Source organism: Fistularia commersonii, chromosome 21 (genome assembly GCF_037954325.1).
Source record: "Fistularia commersonii isolate RoL2024-O1a breed Wild chromosome 21, RoL_Fcom_v1.0, whole genome shotgun sequence".
Classification (NCBI taxonomy): domain Eukaryota; kingdom Metazoa; phylum Chordata; class Actinopteri; order Syngnathiformes; family Fistulariidae; genus Fistularia; species Fistularia commersonii.
The window spans coordinates 53,681-72,120 of NC_141304.1; the positions used below are offsets into that span (position 1 = coordinate 53,681).

Consider the following 18,440-nt stretch of genomic DNA (forward strand, 5'->3'; position numbering starts at 1 on the left):
CAAAAAGTGGACTCTTGTGTGACAGTTTCTATGCCTAAGTTAGTGTGTGGTTGTGTAAGAGTTAGCATATTAATTGTGCAGATATTTGCAGTGTTCCAAATATTGTGCAGATATTTGCAATATCCCAGTTACTTGCCATATTCCTGGGTTACATCTGACACGCAACCATTTTCAGGAGAGGTTGTCGAATATGTAAATGTATTGTCAAGCCCGAAATTATTCATACCCCTGGGGTATATGTATAACTTGGGGCTTGACCGTAAGTCAGCTGTGCACATGAATAGTTTTGGGCAAAGGTCCGCTTGTCCACTTGAATCATCACGAACTATGATGGCAAAATTGCAATCACTCTTAACGGGAAACACATGGATTTTATATCCATAAATAACACATACTGTGGGTTAAATGTGATTAAAAGTGTATTTTAATAGATGTTTTTTGTTGGCAGTGCTGTTGATTTCACATGGTTTCAGCAAAAGACAAGAAATGTTAAACATGTAAGTCCTTTAGTCCTCCACCAGAGACAATGATGATATTCTGCAACAGAACTTGATGATAATACCTATATATCATCACACGTATCTTTCCTTATGTTGCACGGATTGAATACACTTATGTCGTAATAACTACCGTAAAGACTCGTTTCTGGCACAGACATGGGACGTCATCACTTCCTTTTGCATGATAAATATGAACACAAATACAAGTGACTGACAAACTACTGGCAGCACCGGCCCTCTGGCGTGTCGCTTAAATCAGACGTGCGCGCTTCCCCTCAACACCGTACGAAAAGTAACAAGGTCTACGTTTGAAGGAGAAGCCGGGCGCTGCAGAACAACTCCTGCCGACAAGACTGACACGGAAAGCAAACATCAAAATACTGGTACTGTCCTTGATCCGTGACATGTTAATATCATTAAGTGTGACATTTATATGTTTGAAAGGAATGTCAGCAATCCGAGAGCTTGCTCCTCTTCATATTTTAAATTCCACATCACTGACTCCTTTATCCTTTTTTTGAATTTTTTTGATTCCTTTTTTTCTTTTAGGCAGGAGTAATGAAATATATCCCACAGCACAAGCCAGACATCTTGAAAGGCAAAAACAGAAATTAAAATGTTTTCTGGTAGGGGCTAGGTCTAAACTTAGATGTCATTAACTCCTGCTGCATCTTAAGTGGCGTTGTTTCAGCTTTTTGTCTGAGTCAATGTCTCCTCGTCTTGGAAATATGCGTGGTCTAGTGCGTTCAGGGCAGATATTCTTTTGAAGGGGTCAAATGTTAGCATTTTCTGTGGAGAAAGAAAGAGAACAACCGGACATTAGAGTGACGACTCAGACTAATCTCAAGTCCAGCTATAGGCTAAAGGGATCATCACTTTCTACTCCTGAAATCTGCCATTGGAAAATTTGCAATTTGCCATCTGTGCTTTCCACACCTAACCAGTTGCCAAGCAACCGGTGGAAATTCTGCAAAATTACTGATGAAAATATTGAACTTTTCCTTAATAAATGGAACTCATGGGGAAAAAAATGACCCCAAAAGTGATAAGTATGTTGGAAACTTTCAAATACTGGTTTCAAATATTTCTCTCTCATAGCACGCAAACGTAACCCTAATCAGCGCCATTCTCTCCTAAGCAAATGCTTTCATAATAACTTTTACAGGACAGTTTGTTTCTCAAAGTTTCAACAGAAGGAGAGACCAGTCATATTGCCTGGACCTCTTGACTGAACAGCAGCTTCAGTCTAAAGGCCGCTTATCTGTTAATTTCTCAATTTTGACATTTCAACTGGCCAAGATGGAGGGGGGAAAAGACTGGAGAGAACAGGCCGCCGCATTAATTTCAAATTTCCCGTCAAAAATCTTACCAGCAGTAGTTGAGCCCCCTGCTCATTTATCTCTGGAACAAAGTCCGTCACCGGGCGGGATAAGAGCGGGGGGAAATTTCTTCTCGAAAGCGACACATCAGTTGGCCACTCGTCCTCCGGTGGCAAACCAAGAACTCTGAAAATGGTTAAAAAATAAAATCATTCAGTGAGTGGAGTTTAGTTATCGGCAGGCACGTCTGCTCGAGTTGACACAACGGGATATTTATTACTTACTCAAATATTTTTGCAAGCTGGTCCACCTCGGACTCTCCGCAGAACAGGGGTCTTAAACATGTAAACATGTGTCATTAACGTTTTCTTTAAGTGCAGGAACCAAACAGCAGCTGATGGTAAGGCTTGATTACAAGTATCTCAAGTAACAAATAAGTTCAGAACAATTGGAGAGGCATTTTTGAGTCGCATTTATTCTGTTCCAGTACCTTATCAACAATCGAGTGGGCGGCTTGACTATGTGCAGTGCGTCATTCTAACCACCAGATGAAGCCAGTGCGCCCACAGCTGGACGGGCAGTGTTCAGTTTACATATGACGCGACCCTTTTATCCAAACGTTCACGTAACAAGTCGTCCGGCTTTTGTACACTCCTGATACTAGCCAGGTTTCTTACAACTACTATTACAGCGGTCAATTTGTTGGGTCTCTACTCTTAAAATTAGACAGAAAATACTCTCAAGGTATGTGTTTACCTCTCAAAGTAGCTACTTCATTTAATGAAAAAAAAACACTGTTACACACTTTCCCAAATTCCTAGTAAGATAATTTGATCGCAAATGGGAATGCAGTTTGCGTATCGTCTGTTCTCTTTACATCCGGGTGACTCTTCACGGCCATCGGAAGATCCCGACCTGCGGGTGTCACAGCTGTGAGTCATGAGATCATGACATCATCAAGTAAAACCTGGCGGCGGCCTTAACCGGCAATACTTTTCTCCTCTGCAGAAATAATCCACAGAATATACAGGGTATCTGACGGTCTTTTATGTGGCTGTTTGCAAATAATTGATCATTCTGGTCAAAAAATGATATTTTTAATCAAACAAACAAGCAAAATAGCAAGTACTGAAATGTGTTTAGGTGACGTGGTTAATGCGGAGGCTCCGTTACAAGCAAAAAAAAAAAACTCAAATTCTCATAACTTTCAGATGAGCACCTCAATCAGCCATGTCAACGCAACAAAGAAGCAGCCGACGATGCTGTTTCTGATAATCAATCCGCTGACTCACTTGCGTCGGAACATCTCGGCAAAGATGCAACCGGTGCTCCAGATGTCCACGGGTGTGGCGTAACTGGACTGCAGCAAAACCTCCGGGGGTCGATACCAGAGGGTCACCACCTGCAAGACACAGGTGAGTGAGGTTGAGGACTGGCTACACGATTTATTACTTACCTATTATACACTTTATATTGACACGGGGGTGGGGGGGGTGGGGGGACGTCTAAATTAGCCAAGCCACAAACCAGAGCTCCCAGTAAATCAGTATGTTCACAGTTCTGATCCTCACCGATGGTCAAGAGCTTCTCGTGACCAAAACCTCCAGCTTTAAAGGGCTTGAGCAGGCCCTGCAGGTGAACCAAAAACCCTCCAGGGCAGAGGTCCCCAACCTTTTTATCACCGCTGACCGGTCAACGCTTGACAATTTTACTGGGGGAGGGGGGGTACATGTAGATTGTTTATGTTGCGACTATAATAATAAAAAACGTGGATCCACCTTTTCCCCTTCGAAAAAGAAACTTCTCGTCTGACGTCTGTTTATTACTCATTTTGCTAGCTTGTGGGTTACATTTTTGCCGCTCAAGTGATCGTGATGTAAGTGAGAGATTCTGGTCATTTTTCAAAATAAAGATTGTTCAGACCCAAGATAATTAATCCAACGGAAATAATTGATTATTTCTTGTGCGGCCCGGTACCAATTGATCCACGGAGCGGTACCGGTCCGCGGCCCGGGGGTTGAGGACCACTGCTCTAGAGGGATCGTGCAGCCGGCCGTCACAGGTCCCCCCCACCCGGAAGACCTGGAGAGCGCCGCCGTCTCGTTTGACTTACTCGGCCTCCGTCTGGCCCGGCCCCAGATGCGCAGCTCGGCAAAGGCTTGTAAAATGTCGAGCCGCTGATCTGCATCACAATCTGTCATTTTGTGAGATCGTTTTTTGTTTTCTGGTCAATGTTGCTGTGATTGTTTTTCATCATTTGGTCGATCTGAGGTTTTGTATCTTTACTTCAGGATGTGATAGATAGTCTTCATTAAAATAGCGCTTTCATCACCCCATGGTATTAAAGAACTTTACAATGGATTACATTCACACAAGTGGAGGATCGGCGCCTTACCAAAGGAACTCTGGCAGGCAAACAGCGGGTGTCAGGAATCGAACCACCAACCTTTCGAGTGGAGGGACACCCAAGAGAACCGCAGCTGCCCCTTCATTACCATGCGCTGGCATAGGTTATTAGTGCAAAGGTTTTTGGAACACAACATTATTATTTTTATGAGACTTCTTAACCGTTTCAGCCATTAGATGTTTTGGACATAGCTATTATGTACATGCTTTATGTACAAACGGCACATACTATATGTATAACGCATCAACTCTGTGCTGTCAGAAATGTTGGCCCTTCTAAATAAAATCAATTATTACTGAGTCACAACCCCATGTAGTTTTTTCCCTCTTGTTTATCTATTCAGCTGTCAGATGAAATGGCAAATGCCCTATTATTCTAACTGTCATCAGTTTGAATCTGATCCGAGCAGCAGGAAGGTTGACTGCGGTGTCAGCTGAGTCTGTCAGTGCACTTCCACTCTCAGCCAGCCAAAGTGCCGTGGTGCCTTTAGCAGCCTCCCAGACACACCAGGCTCCGCTTTTTATGAAATATGCAGCGAGTAAATTTATGACACAGGCCATGTTGATCTGAGTGGAGCTGATCCGGCAGGCAGAACGGCAAACAATCTAAACAATCTAAACAAAAAGGCAGCGTAGCACGAGACACCACTGACAGCGATCTGTGAATGTTAACAGCGTCTTAATTCCATGCATGATCTTCATCACATAAAATGGCAAGAAATATCAAATCAATACACAACCGACACACTCTCTCCTGGTCCGGCTGACTTTCAAAATATTCATACATCCTGGTTTTGACAGAATGATTTGGCGACTTTTAGTCCAGCAGATGTCACTGTGCTGAGTTTGAGACCCCACTGACATAATGAGTGATTCTACATTATATGGCCAAAGTATTGGCTCACCCATCCAAGTAATGGGAATCAGGTGTTCCAATCACTTCCATGGCTACAGGTGGATAAAATCAAGCACCTAGGCATGCGTGCTGTTTTTTTGTGAAAGAATGGCTCGCTCTCAGGAGCTCAGAGAATTCCACTGTGGGACTGTGATAGGATGCCACCTGAGCAACAAATCCACTAAATATTCCACGGTCAACTGAATTCTAAGAGTATGAAAGTGTTTGGGAACAACAGCAACTCAGCCAGGAAGTGGTAGGCCACGTCGACTGACGGAGCGGGGCCAGCGGACGCTGGGGCGCATAGTGCCAAGAGGTCGCCAACTTTCTGCAGAGTCAATGGCTACAGACCTCCAAACTTCATGTGGCCTTCAGATGAGCTGAAGAACAGTGTGCAGAGAGCTGCATTTAAACCACACATCACCAAGCGCATCCAAGTGACCATAAGCAAGCATTGCCTTTTGGGAAAAGCTCCTTCTTTAGCGGGACAGACTGATGCAGAGCCCACATTTCTGTCGAGGCCCCGCCGATCCACCTGTCGATCTACCGGTCCATGGTTCCGTCACTCGTGAACTAGATCCCAACATACTTGAACTCCTCCCATTCAGGCAGGAGCTCATCGCCAAGGGAGAGCGGGCGCTCCAACTTTTACCGGCCGGGGACCACGACGTCAGATTTGGAGGTGCTGATTCTCATCCAAGCCACTACAAATTCAGCTGCGACATGTACAAATGAGAGCCGCAGCTCATTCCCACCTCTAGACAATTAAGGCTCTTCAACGAACTTGCTGACTATTTTGAAACTGTAGAACCCGCTTCGGCATGGGGAGAACATGCAAGCTTCATGGGGAAGCCGGTTGGATGTTAGAACCTGAAAACGTTCATACTGTCGGGAGAGAATGCTGACCACAGAACCTCAGTGCCAAAAACTCAAACGCATTCTTTAGCATAAGATCGCAACATTATTTGTTTCCATTCAAACAGGCATTTGGGTCTTCAGATATCTATTTGGATCCTACAGATCAGCCACATTAAAGTGATTGTTCTCAGGAGCTCTTTTTGCATGAAATATTTTGAAATTAAAATAACCACGTTCCATCACTCTGACCAATAATATCTATTGGTCCAGGGCATATTTTTCACATTTGACCTGAGATGACACTTTTTGTTCTAGAAAGCCTTCTTGGAACCACCTGCACAAAGAACTTCCACTTCCGGAGAACAGCATGGCTGGATTTTATTGTGAGCAACGGGTGAGATAAGCCTTGGTCATATTTGAATGTGAGACTGAGAAACTGCCCAAAGGGATGACTGTGCATGAAAATGGTTGACATCCGGCAAAGATCTCGATCGCGGTGCCAAAATGTGCTTTGATGTGACATTTGCTGCGGTCCGAGGGAATGTGGAAAGTGTCTGGCTCTGTTAAAGGGAGGAGTGGCTGGCAGTTGGTGAAACCCTGACAGGTTAGCCTCACAAAGTCAGTTTCCATGGTTACAGACCACGAGATTTGCTGCGTCGCTGATACACAGTATTCATCAACAGAACTCCCTGCTCTCTGTGCGGGGAAACCCCGGCCGGGGGACGGACGCCACCGCCGAACGACGACAGCTCGGAGACCCTACAACCCTGATACCGGTCCGAGTTGGAAAGTTCGACCGTTAGTTAATACTTTATCTTTAGTGATGTGGTAATATTTCTTCAGCCGGATGTTGATCTTTACAATTCTAATTACCGTTATCAAGTATCATGAATATTTTAATGATAACAATGGGCTGATTTGTCCGTGGACGTTCTCAGTCATCTAAATCATAGTCAATTCTTGTCAAAAGCTTCTTCTCGTAGCAACTGGACTTGATTTGAAGACAATCAAGTCCACTTGCTACGAGAAGAAGCAACAAGAAAAATAAGCAGATTTAGATTTACAGCTTGATAGAGAATGTGGGGGGGGGGGTGTTATTTAACATGGCTTAAGTCATACCACAGCGTAGTGTTTCTCAACCACTGTGCACACGAGGGGGCCGTGAAAGCTCATCGGGTGTGCCATGTGAAATTATTCAATGTCATTTAGCTGGTCTAAAATATTTTTGTAAACGAATCAATTGTTACCTGTGAATAATTAGCTATTGTGAGTGTGTATGCTGCAAACAGGCAGTGAGAGGTAGAGTAATTTCACAGTGGGCGGCAGCAGGTTGCTAATAACCTTATTACTTAAGACGATAGAATCAGTGATACAAGTGAGAGATGGCGGTGACCGTGATGGAAAGGTTTTTGAAAAGGAAAAATAACAAACTTCGTCCTGGGCCCTGAACAAAATTCTGACCAACAGAGGAAGTTCGAGTAAGAGAATTAATCTCGTTTACTTTAATTAGAGGATAAGAAGGCTCTACAGTGCTTGGTGTTCAGCAAAAACCTGTCCGACGGTGCCGTGGTACCGAGCATGCTCAGACACCATCTGAAAACCCAGCACCTGTCACCTCAAAGCAAGGATGTGGACTAATATGTTTGCCTGTGTGAACCCGTGGAGAAAACTTTGGGCGATCATGAGAAAATACTCAACGGTGAATGACGGAGCACTTAAAGCGAGCTACCAAGTTGCTGAACTTGTAGCCAAATCAAAAAAGCCACACACTGTAGCAGAGACATTGATACAACCTGTCTGCAAAGCCATTGAAAACGGGACGCTCGACCCTGACCCAGTTAAAGAGAGCAAAAGTCCCACTCTCGGATAACACATTTGCCAGAGGCAAATGGCAAATGTATTTGCCATTTCTGAAGACATCGAACGTCTTGAAAATGATATGAGTCAGCGGGAAATTTGAGTTGATGGATGTTGGTGGACATGCACAGCTCTTGGCCAACGTGTGATTTGTGGATTGAGACGCCATCAGAGAAAACTTCCTATTTTGCAAGGCTTTGCCAGATAACCCAACAGGTGAAGACTTTTTTCCAATCACATCAGAATATCTTGTACAAGGAAGACTTAAGTGACACCCTTGCACAAGCGTCCGCACTGTTGGAGCAGCAGGCATGGTTGGGCATGCCGAAGGCTTTGTTAGCGGAGTGAAGGGGAGAAACCCTGATCTTACTGTTATGTACCGCTTTTTGCACCGTGAGGCACTCGTTGACAAGACTTGACCAGGGGACAGAGCTCCTGTGCTGATGATGATGTGCGCATGGTCAACACTGTCAAGCAGAGACTTGTGAAGTCGGGTATTTGCAACTTTTTGTGAGGAAATGGGTGTCAAAGCATGGAGCCTCAGTCCTACGCACAGAGGTCGGTTGGTTGTCGTGCAGGAGAGTGCGGGCGCTTGTGCTCGACCTGCTCGAAAAACTGAAAGGTTTTCTGACTAATGAGAGGTCGGATAACGCAAAGCTGCTTGCAAGTGATGAGTGGTCTGCAAGGCTAGCGTACCTGGCGGATATCTTTCAGCATCCGAATGAACTGAACACATGTATGCAAGGCTCGAAATGTAGAGCTGCTCACAAGTACATATAAAAAAATAAAACCGATTCAGAACAACACGTGAAAAGTGCGAACCTTGACATGTTCTCACTCACTCAGAAACGGCATGATGTCAGCACTGCTGCGCTCTGTGACAGAATAGGTAAAACTACCGTGACTGAGTTCGAGAACCATATAGCTCGGCAGCAGTTACTGGTAAGGACATGCAGGAGCAGGAGGAGCTCGAGGAACCCAGACAAGATCACGGTTCAAAGCCAAGCCTTGGTGATCTACCTTTGGACAGCTTTTGGTCAACAGCTATTTCGATGCTCCTCCCGTTTTCCACCACATACCTATGTGAGCTGAGCTTCTCGAGCCTGACTGCTATGTAGACTAAAAACAGAGAGAGACTGAGAGTAATTGAAGAAGAACTTTATGAGTGTCTTTCTTCAGTTCCTGCCATGGTATCCGTCTGAACAGGCCCAGGTTTCACGCTGAGTGAAAAGAAATAAATTAAAAGACTATGTTATCATTACTGTGTGAGGCTCGAGTCATTTCATAACATCTTTGGTTGGTGGTGTGCCGCAGGATTTTTTGAATGGAAAAAATGCGCTGCGGCTCAGACAAGGTTCAAAAGCACTGCCATAGCGAGGTCTCCAGGACGCACTATTTTAGTCAGGTCTCGTTCCGATTCTGAAAATCCAAGCCCTTTTTAGACAAAGGTCGCTAAACTGACCCTACCATTGTTCTACTTTCCTTGTTTACACGGAACCCAAACAGCCCTCATGTAACCCTTCCGCAGCGTGTGACTATTTGCAGGGTTCCGGTGCTCTGTAATGGATTGGGATTTACAAACACAAGTGCGAACGAAGAACCTTTTCTGATGTTCTGCAGCACTTTACAAAGAAGTTGAGGCCAAAAGACTGTATTCCTCTTTACCTTTACAAAGAGAGCGAGATGGAACAAAGCAATACGATATTCCTGACTCAAACGACACTGTGTAAAAGTGCTCAGGAATTTCCTTCACCTCAGATACTTTCTAGCTGCGTGGAAAAGAGACTTTGGACTGATGGAGTGATCTACTGAGTAAAATCCTTCAAAAAAAGGTCATACGGAAACAAAAGAAAAAACAGGGTGTGCTTTGGTGAACCCTCTCAATCCAAAAATGCAGCCGATTCTTACCACAGGGGTGAGGGCCATGTGGCAGCTGTGGATCCGGGCCAGTCCAAAATCGGCCAGCTTTACCTGACCCTGGCTGGTCACCAGAATGTTCTCTGGTTTCAGGTCTCTGTGCATTACACGGTTAGAGTGCAGGAATGCAAGCCCACACAGCAGCTGACTCATCAAGTCCTGCCAAAACAGGAAGACACATTTTAACAGAAACTAGACAGTGCAGTAGGTTATGACTGCGGCCCTTTTTTTTCCCTCCTTGACACTGATGTAATGAGGAGTATTTAGGTATGGTTGAAGTCGGTCCTCACTTTGATTCGGCCAGGAGACAGCCCGGGAGCCGGGGTTCTCTCTAGGTATGTCTTGAGGTCTTGGTCCACATGTTCAAACACCAGAGTGACTTTGGTCTCCTGGCCCGACCTCTGGGTGGCACACACATCCATGAGCCTGCGCATATGCAGGAATATCCTATGAGGACGCTTCACATCGGACTGTGCGTGACACGCGTGTGTGACGGCGGCCTTACCTGACCACGTTGGGGTGGTCAAACTGCTCCAGCCTTTTCAACAGGGCCACCTCTCGGACTGTGGAGATGGGGAGGCCGTTCTGGTCTGTTTGGACGCGCACGCTCTTCAGGGCCACAAACTTTCCACTTTCTATGTCACGGGCCTTGTAAACGGTCCCGTAAGCACCTCCTCCGATCTCTGCCACTGGCTCATACTGGATACTGGTGCAGTGGGCCATGGCCAGTTTCATACAAACTGAAATGACAGATATGAGATACAAAACATGGAAACGCTGACCATCGATAAGTGACGTGATGAAACGTGGCACTATATTCCTGTGCGTATTAGCCTTAATATTAGCCATCTGCCGGGTTCTGTATAAGAGTAACACTGGAAAATCAACTTTCAGAGAGTCATTCCACCACGGTCCGTTTCAAGCATGGGAACGTTTCCTTTCTCGTAGGAGCTTGATAATGGACAGTGAGCAGGAGAAGCCAGAGAAGCCATGTCCCTGTTCTAAGCGAACCGCTAAAATATCAAGAGTTGAGCTGTGATTCCTTCCCTTCAGGAGGGGATTCCTCGGTTACATAAGACGGCAAACACCCCAAGGCATAGCTATCTCTTCTATCGTCTGTCTGCTTACAAGACAAAGTTTGATGCTCTTCTCCATTAAATATATTTTGAAATTCCAAATGATGGCACCAGACAAAAATGTACCAAACTGGAGTTCATCAAGTTGTTTCTCAGAGAAACGTGAATTTTTCCTGAACCCCAGTAGCACTGCCCTGATAGGTGTTGAAATGTTTCACTCAGGGGCCGGAGCTAGACTTGTGATCCACAGTGCTACACCACTTCAGCTGCTAAATATAGTAAAGCTCCAACATTTACAGTACAGCGGTGTTCTCATTTACAGAATGAACTTGGTTGGGCTCATGCCGAGGCAGAGAGAAGCCGGGGAATCTTCATCGGTGAAGACGAAGACCTCCCCGGTCTGAGACTACATTAAGCTAACCCGGGTTGCCTCTCTGTTCCCGAGTCTTTTGAAATGACGGTTAAAAGAGCGCTCTTCCAAAATTCTTGAGCTTCAACCTCAATACAGGAACTGAATGGGAATTTAAAAAAGAGCAAAACTATTTTTAGTCAAACTGCTTCCAGTTTGTGGCAGAAGTAACTATTCCACTACTTCCAAGTTTTAACAGACGACACTTTCATGTTCAGACTTTATGGAGGCTGGGGGAGGAAAGCTTCAGAATGAGGGCTTTTTCCCCCTGAAACAGCCAGCCTCAGCAACAACACCCTGTGTTTTAGCCAGCCAGTTCTGTCCATGCAAACCCTTCAGCTGTCCAGAGAGGTGCTGTGGAGCAGACTGGCGAGGCCTAATGCTCGCACTATTAGACAGCTAATGCTCGGAGGGGAAAAAAAAAAACCCGACTCAAATATTGATGAACGTAGACAGCAGCAGCGCGAGTGCACAGGGCAGCATATCTGCGGGTTGGAAAACCAAACCTCGGCACTCTGAACGGTGCTAAGAGGTTGTGGAAGACTGCGCAGATGGTCTGTGGATTTGTTAATGCCAACTTTCATGTCGGTATTGGCTCGTCGCTGTGCTCTCACATGAAAAACTTTGCCATAAGAGATGTTATTTGTGCCCATGCATTGACTGGTTTATTTCAAATGTTCTGTTACACAAACAACGTGGTCGCAAAACATTAGTGCGGCCATTTTTCTGTAACAACTTCAAAGCTACTAAAATATGAGCCGATGATGATCCGATATATCACTACAGAGTGGCTGCCAGGAGCGCAAGGGCTTGCACTCTCGCCTTAAAGCAACAGGATCCCACAGTCCGGGCTGGCCGAGGTAGTTATGTCCTGCACACTAAGAAGGTTTTCTGCAGGTTCCCTCTCTTCCTCCCACAGTCCAAACACATCAATAATAATAATAATTGGAGACTATAAATTGACTCTAGGTGCAAAAGCGACCGTGAAAGCTTGCATGTGTCGATATGCGGCCCCGATTGGCAGATCATTGGTCCAGGTTGTGCCCCGCCTCCTGCTCAATGTCTCCCTTCCCCCTTGAGAAGAGCAATCATAGCGGACACATAATTGTGAGTGAATAAATGACTATCCCTATTCTTGGTCACTTTGCATCATGAGTAGCATCATCAGAAGTTTTCCTTTTGAAACTTCCAGGGCATTTTGGACGGCGCTAACAGCAAACAACCCATCTTAGAACGGCAACAAAGCATCTCGGGAAATAACAGGCACAGTTTAAAGGCCTCCCGTGTAGCTGCGGGATGTCCAAGTCAAGACTTTTGTTCTGTTTTTTGGGTTTAACTCATTTCGTATATGAAAGCCGCCGAACTGGAACACTAAAGTGTTATCGGACGAGGTGGAAATGCATCGAGAGATCGCATTTCTCTTTGCTCTGCACCGGAACTGTTTTGCCTCCACCGAGCCAAGGTCCGCTCCAGTGTGGTCAATACTACTCAGGCTACAACCACATCCACCGAATGTTTTACAATCTGTGAGTGCCTGACTAAGCACCTGAACTCCTGTGAGAAGTCAAGTGACTCACTGAAGTGAGTGAACACCGCGTTTTTAGCGACTTCTCATGGCGCGATCGCGTGATGGCATGAGAAGGGGGCAGCTCTACCTGCGCAGGAAGTCCCTGCCGGCCACACAACCCACACTTTTTGGCCGGGGAGGTTTTTTTTGCCCTGACTCTTCACATGAACCCGGCGCCGTCCTTTCGGGCACATTTTCTTCTGGCTTCTAAAAGTGTACGGGCTGTAAAACAGATAAACCCAAACGTCGTGAGACAAAAAGATGGTTCACATTTCTACTCGGTTTATAGGAAACACATCTACTGGATGATGTGACACGACGAAATGTCCTCCGACTGCAACCTTCTCTATCATATCTGATATTGTGGGGACCTAAATCTGCTGTGGTTACCTGCTGTTTAACAAGTGTTTTGGGGTTTCACAACTTCCTGTGCGACTCACAGTCCCTTCTACCTTTCCAGTCCAGAGCATGCCTCTGCCTGAGGTCCTGCTATTGGCTATATTGAGCTTCTATCTTCAGCAGTCTTAATCTTAAAAGTTTACCAAAATGACAAATAAATAAACAACCCCGTATAGTATATTGTATATATATTGTAGTAACAATACAGTATTGTATAACCCAGCTCTACTGAGCAGCTTCCGCCTCTCTAATTCCAACAAACTGTCGCCATTACGGGAAAAAAGATGCAAATTCTGAGCTGCATTGTCTTCAGCTGCGTGCAAAAGGACTTGTCAAAGACAGACAGATAAGTAGGAGGACCTGTTAAAATGGTTTCTGCAGAGAAGTTGTGATAAAAGATGCAACGGTAAGTTGCAGCAAAAACACTCGACCGCCACCCTAATAATCCAATAAGAAACTTACTCTCTTTTGCACGCCGCTCATCTTTTTTTGTAGGCGACACCGCAGGATCTAGCCTGCGGAACGCAAATCAAGCCTTTCGCTGAAAGCCTCGCCACTGACTTTTTCTGCAGAGTGGTTTCACCAGCTTATAGGGAAAACCAGGTTACGTAGGGTGAAAACTGCAGGCGACACATATAAAGATGATCCTCTTCAACTAGTGGTGGTTTTACTACCTTTTGAATCACTCTGGTGACCAATGACTGCTGCGAGCCAAAAATTCAGGCGGCACGAAGGACCCCGTTCTGACAAGGGGGCTTTCTTTTCGGGCGTGCTTTTGGGACTGCGTGTTCTTCCCGTGTCTGCGTGGGTTTCCGACGGGTTCTACAGGTTCCTCCCACGGTCCAAAAACATGCACCAGGTTAATTGGAAAAAATTGGGGAAAGTGGCCAGATGTGCGAATGGGTTAGGGTTAACCCTAACCCCGATTGGCGACCAGTCCAAGGTGAACCCCACCTCTCGCCCCACGGCCCCCCGATAGGCTCCGGCATCCCCCGCGACCCTGAGTAGGACAAGCGGTACGCAATGGACGGACGGACGGAGCCAAAAATTCACAAGCTAGTTCAACATCTTGGTCGACTTACATGTCCGGACGGACGCCTCGCTTTCATTCTCATCAGGCGAGGAAACTCGCCGGGGAGAACCTTCCTGCACACGGCCGTGGGTCTGCAAACAATGCAGTGTATCATCCCACAGAGTTAGAATCCTGTTATTCACCTCAGGACCGAACTGACGACAAAACACGCGTCCCGCTTTATTGGGTAAAAGTCCAATGACGCCAAAGTATGAGACAACAGTCCTGCAATAATATGTTACCACTGTATCGAGGAGTATCAAGTACGGATCTTATTATCTCTGTTCTGTGAGGTGCTTGGAAGGTTTTATGACATTTTAAAATCTAACTCTCAAGGCAGGAATTTGCACCCCTTCAAATTTATGAGGGCGATCCCTCTCTTTTCTTCTTGACCGCCGAATTCAACCAGAGATATACTAACAACCAACAGCTCCTTGGCCCTTTTCATTATCAAGAGTATAAACAACACAAAAACAGTCGGTGTTTCAAAGATTCCAGCACTTAATAGCAGAGATATTACAATTAGCATTGAAGAAAAGCTATTGGGTCCCTACGGTTGGGTGATCTCGAGCCCTGCCGCTGAGGGCCGTTCGTAAACCAGGTCGGGATGGCACGAAACCTACGGGACAATATTTTGGAGAAACAGGACACTGAGACGCCTGGGCGGCACGGCGGCGCAGCGGTTAGCATCCACCTCGCAGCGCACAGGACCCTGGCTGGATTCTGACAAAGGGACCTTCCTGTGTGCACGTTCTCCTCGTGTCTTCGTGGGGTTCCTCCGGTTTCGCCCCACGGTCCGAAAACATGCAGCAGGTTCATTGGAAGAAAAAGGGGAAAAATTGCCTCGAATAAGTGAGTGAACGACTTGTATGTCTGTTTATGTGGCCAGTCCAGGGCGAACCCCGGCTCTCGCCCCACCACCGCTGGGATGGCCTGCAGCATCCCCCCACCAGAGTGCAGGGCAAGCAGCAGATGATGGATGGATGGATGGATGGATGGATGGATGGATGGATGGATGGATGGATGGATGGATGGATGGATGGATGGCACTGAGACACCCATTTTAAGTATCAAGAATAAGCTTTCCCTTTGGCCAGCAAGGTGACACGCTGCATTTACCCATAAAACATTGGGAGGCTGGAGGACTCAACAGATCTTCTCAGCTTCTCACTAATGGCACTCAAACATTTCTTTTCTTTCTATAAAATTACAGCTAGGTTGCCTCCTACCATAAGAGGAAAAAAACAGTCACGCGTGACCTTGCAGGTGACGGGAGGTCAAGCAGGAGACTTTAACGCTAAACAGGAATAGAATGTGTGTGTGAGTGTGTGTGTGTGTGGGGGGGGGGGGGGGGGGGGGGGGGGGGGGGGGGGGGGGGGCAAAAACTGGACTTTCAATTCTCACAACGTTTCCACGAATCTTTTACTCAAAGGGGGTTTTTATTCACCTACTTTTAAGTAACACAGCAACAGCAGTGTGACAGGACGGCATGGGAGGTTTGCATCACCACGGCAACAATCGAATCCGCCCAGCTGATTACGGGCAATCAGCTGATTAGGAACGATCAGCTGATTACACCGCCTCTCTGATGTCTGCGGCGGCTGTCAGACCCATTACTGGCATTTGGGTCAAAGCGCGTGTTCGGTTCCTGTCCCGGAGGAAACGCCGTTTCACTGTGCGTTCCTCCGAGGTCCCGCCTCTCGCCTTCATCTCCTCGCCGGCGTCCATCGGTGGCACGCGGTCGTTTCCGTCGAGCGGCGGGTTTGAAGCTGTTGGCTCTCGGCGAACATCGCCTCCACGTTCAAAAGGTCTCGACGGCCGTGTTTTCGTTTGCCGTTACATATTCAGACGACATCGTGAGAAAGGTCAGAAAATAGCGATTCGAGCTCCGCCTCGACGGATGTGGCGCCGGAACCACGGCGAAGTAGCGAGAAGTTCCAGCTCTGCGGCTCATGCGTGAACGCATTGCATGCACATTCTTCTAGATTATCCTTTGCGACAACGAGGACGGAGCCGGAGGGTCATCGGCTCCATTTTACTTCTCACGACCAAACGGGCCCAGGACAAAGAGCAAGTCATCGGGCTCGGATGGAGGGCCAGATGTTGTGCCTCCGGTGCTCCCCACGGGTGGAGAAGGACTAGACAGGTCTGGAGGTGTGGTCCTCAGGTAGAGGAGGTCCTGAGATGTGGTCCTCAGGTGGAGGAGGTCCTGAGATGTGGTCCTCAGGTGGAGGGGGTCCTGAGATGTGGTCCTCAGATGGAGGAGGTCTGGAGATGTGGTCCACAGATGGAGGGGGTCCTGAGATGTGGTCCACAGATGGAGGTGGTCCTGAGATGTGGTCCTCAGGTGGAGGAGGTCCTGAGATGTGGTCCTCAGGTGGAGGGGGTCCTGAGATGTGGTCCTCAGATGGAGGAGGTCTGGAGATGTAGTCCACAGATGGAGGGGGTCCTGAGATGTGGTCCTCGGTCTTCGGGTCTTCCTTGTCTGGCGGAAGCGACCGGGGCGCGTGCGATCTTCTCGTGCCCGGTCCCTGCGGTCCGACGCGTGGCGCGCGGCCGATAAGCCCCTCCCCCTCTGCCGGGACTGTTTTCTTGCGCGGAGGAAGAACGGAACCGGGGCGGCTCGGGGTTTGCGCCCCGGCGGAAGTTCCGGGTTCTTTTCTTCCCGAGCCGCCGACAACCGGACGGAAGCCCGAGGCCGGCGGACGGCGGACGGAGGCGGAAGCCGGCGGACGGAAGCCCGAGGCCGGCAGGCGGAGGCGGAGCGAGACGCGCCGCGGAAGTGCGGGCTCGGAGCGGCGGCGACACGTGGTGCGGCGCCGCGGCCACAGCGCCTCCTTTGTTAATTAAAGTGTCCAGAAAGCGGGGGGCGGCGGGCGGACAGCCGGGGCCCCGGCGGAGGCCCCCGGAGCCCCGGCACCTCCGCGCGTACTGACGTGGCGGAGGGGAACCGTAATAGTACGGGAGCCGGCGAAAGTCATCTCCGGCCGAGACAAACTTCCTTCACCACAACACAACGCTTAGGAGAGAAAATTGCACAGCCGCCAGCTAAGCGCCCCCCTCCCCCCTTACACACGCACACACACACGCATGCACACACGCATACACACACGCAACCGTACGACGCCGTTTCGACTCGGCGACTTACCGCGGCGGCCGCTTCTCCGAGGCAGGTACGCTCCCTTCAGCTTTGCGAGGTGGACATCGCTCAAATGTCTGCCACGTAGGAGTCGGCTCGGGCGGAGGCTGGGGGGGGGCGCCGGTTCGGGTCGTACCGGAGGTTCGGGTGTCGCCGGACCGGGGCTGACGGGGCGAAGCTGACGGCTATCAGACGATACGACGCCGGCCTCCACTACTTTTTCTTCTTGCCTGCACTCTAGTTTGGGTTTGTCGCTTCCTGTTGCTTCGAGCAATCGGAGGCGGAGCCACAGCCGTCCACAAATCAACTTTGAAAAAAAAAAACATTAGAAATATAGATTAGATTTCACATTTCTGCAGCCGGAGCCCAAATCCCTCTTTTTCTCAACATTTCCTTCTTTACATATCGATCTGGGTGGATGCTAATGTGTGTGTAAGTGTGTGTGCGTGTGTTTGTGGGTTGGGTGATGTTGTAATAAATCGTTATACTTCCTGCAGCAGGACACAAACACATGTCGGTGGCTGGTTTTGCTGAAAACCAATGTGTTTTAATGTCACCAGAGATACGAGCGAGAGCCCGAGTGGTCGCTCGGCGCCGTTTCCTCTTGTTTTTCTTTCAGATTCCGTGAAAATGACGCTGCAATAATGATAAAATAAATTCCTTGTCTCTAACGGTGCCCGATACATGTATCCCGGATTAACAATCTTGAGCAAATCCCGTAAATCTTGTAATCACTGTATTGTGATACTACCGTTATCGGGATGGTGTCACGTCGCAGGTTCCCAACTCTACATTACTCCTGTAAAAGCCCCCTCTCTTCACTGTCATCCGTTCATTATCTACCGGCCAGCCGGCGCTCGGGGTCGGGGGGATGCCGGAGCCTATCCGAGCTGTCATCGGGCGAGAGGTGGGGTTCGCCGTGGACCCGGCGCCGCTCGATCCCAACGCCACATCCAGTGCTTCGGATCTTCAAAGAACCTCCGGGGTGTTTTTGGACTGCGGGAGGAAACCCGGGCAAAAGGGGGA

The 18,440-nt window shown here is 47.9% G+C and overlaps 1 protein-coding gene across 1 annotated transcript; it reads right to left on the reverse strand.

Moving 5' to 3' along the window:
* Positions 1–406: 406 nt before the first annotated feature.
* On the reverse strand, positions 407–17,688 carry cdk4 (cyclin dependent kinase 4). Its single transcript, XM_086169038.1, has 8 exons — positions 17,424–17,688; positions 10,258–10,492; positions 10,043–10,178; positions 9,744–9,911; positions 3,112–3,221; positions 2,104–2,154; positions 1,870–2,005; positions 407–1,289 (listed from the first exon to the last, which is right to left on the reverse strand). The coding sequence occupies exons 2-8, from the start codon at positions 10,485–10,487 to the stop codon at positions 1,188–1,190; spliced, it is 933 nt and encodes a 310-aa protein (XP_086025164.1). The 5' UTR covers positions 10,488–10,492; positions 17,424–17,688; the 3' UTR covers positions 407–1,187.
* Positions 17,689–18,440: the final 752 nt, after the last annotated feature.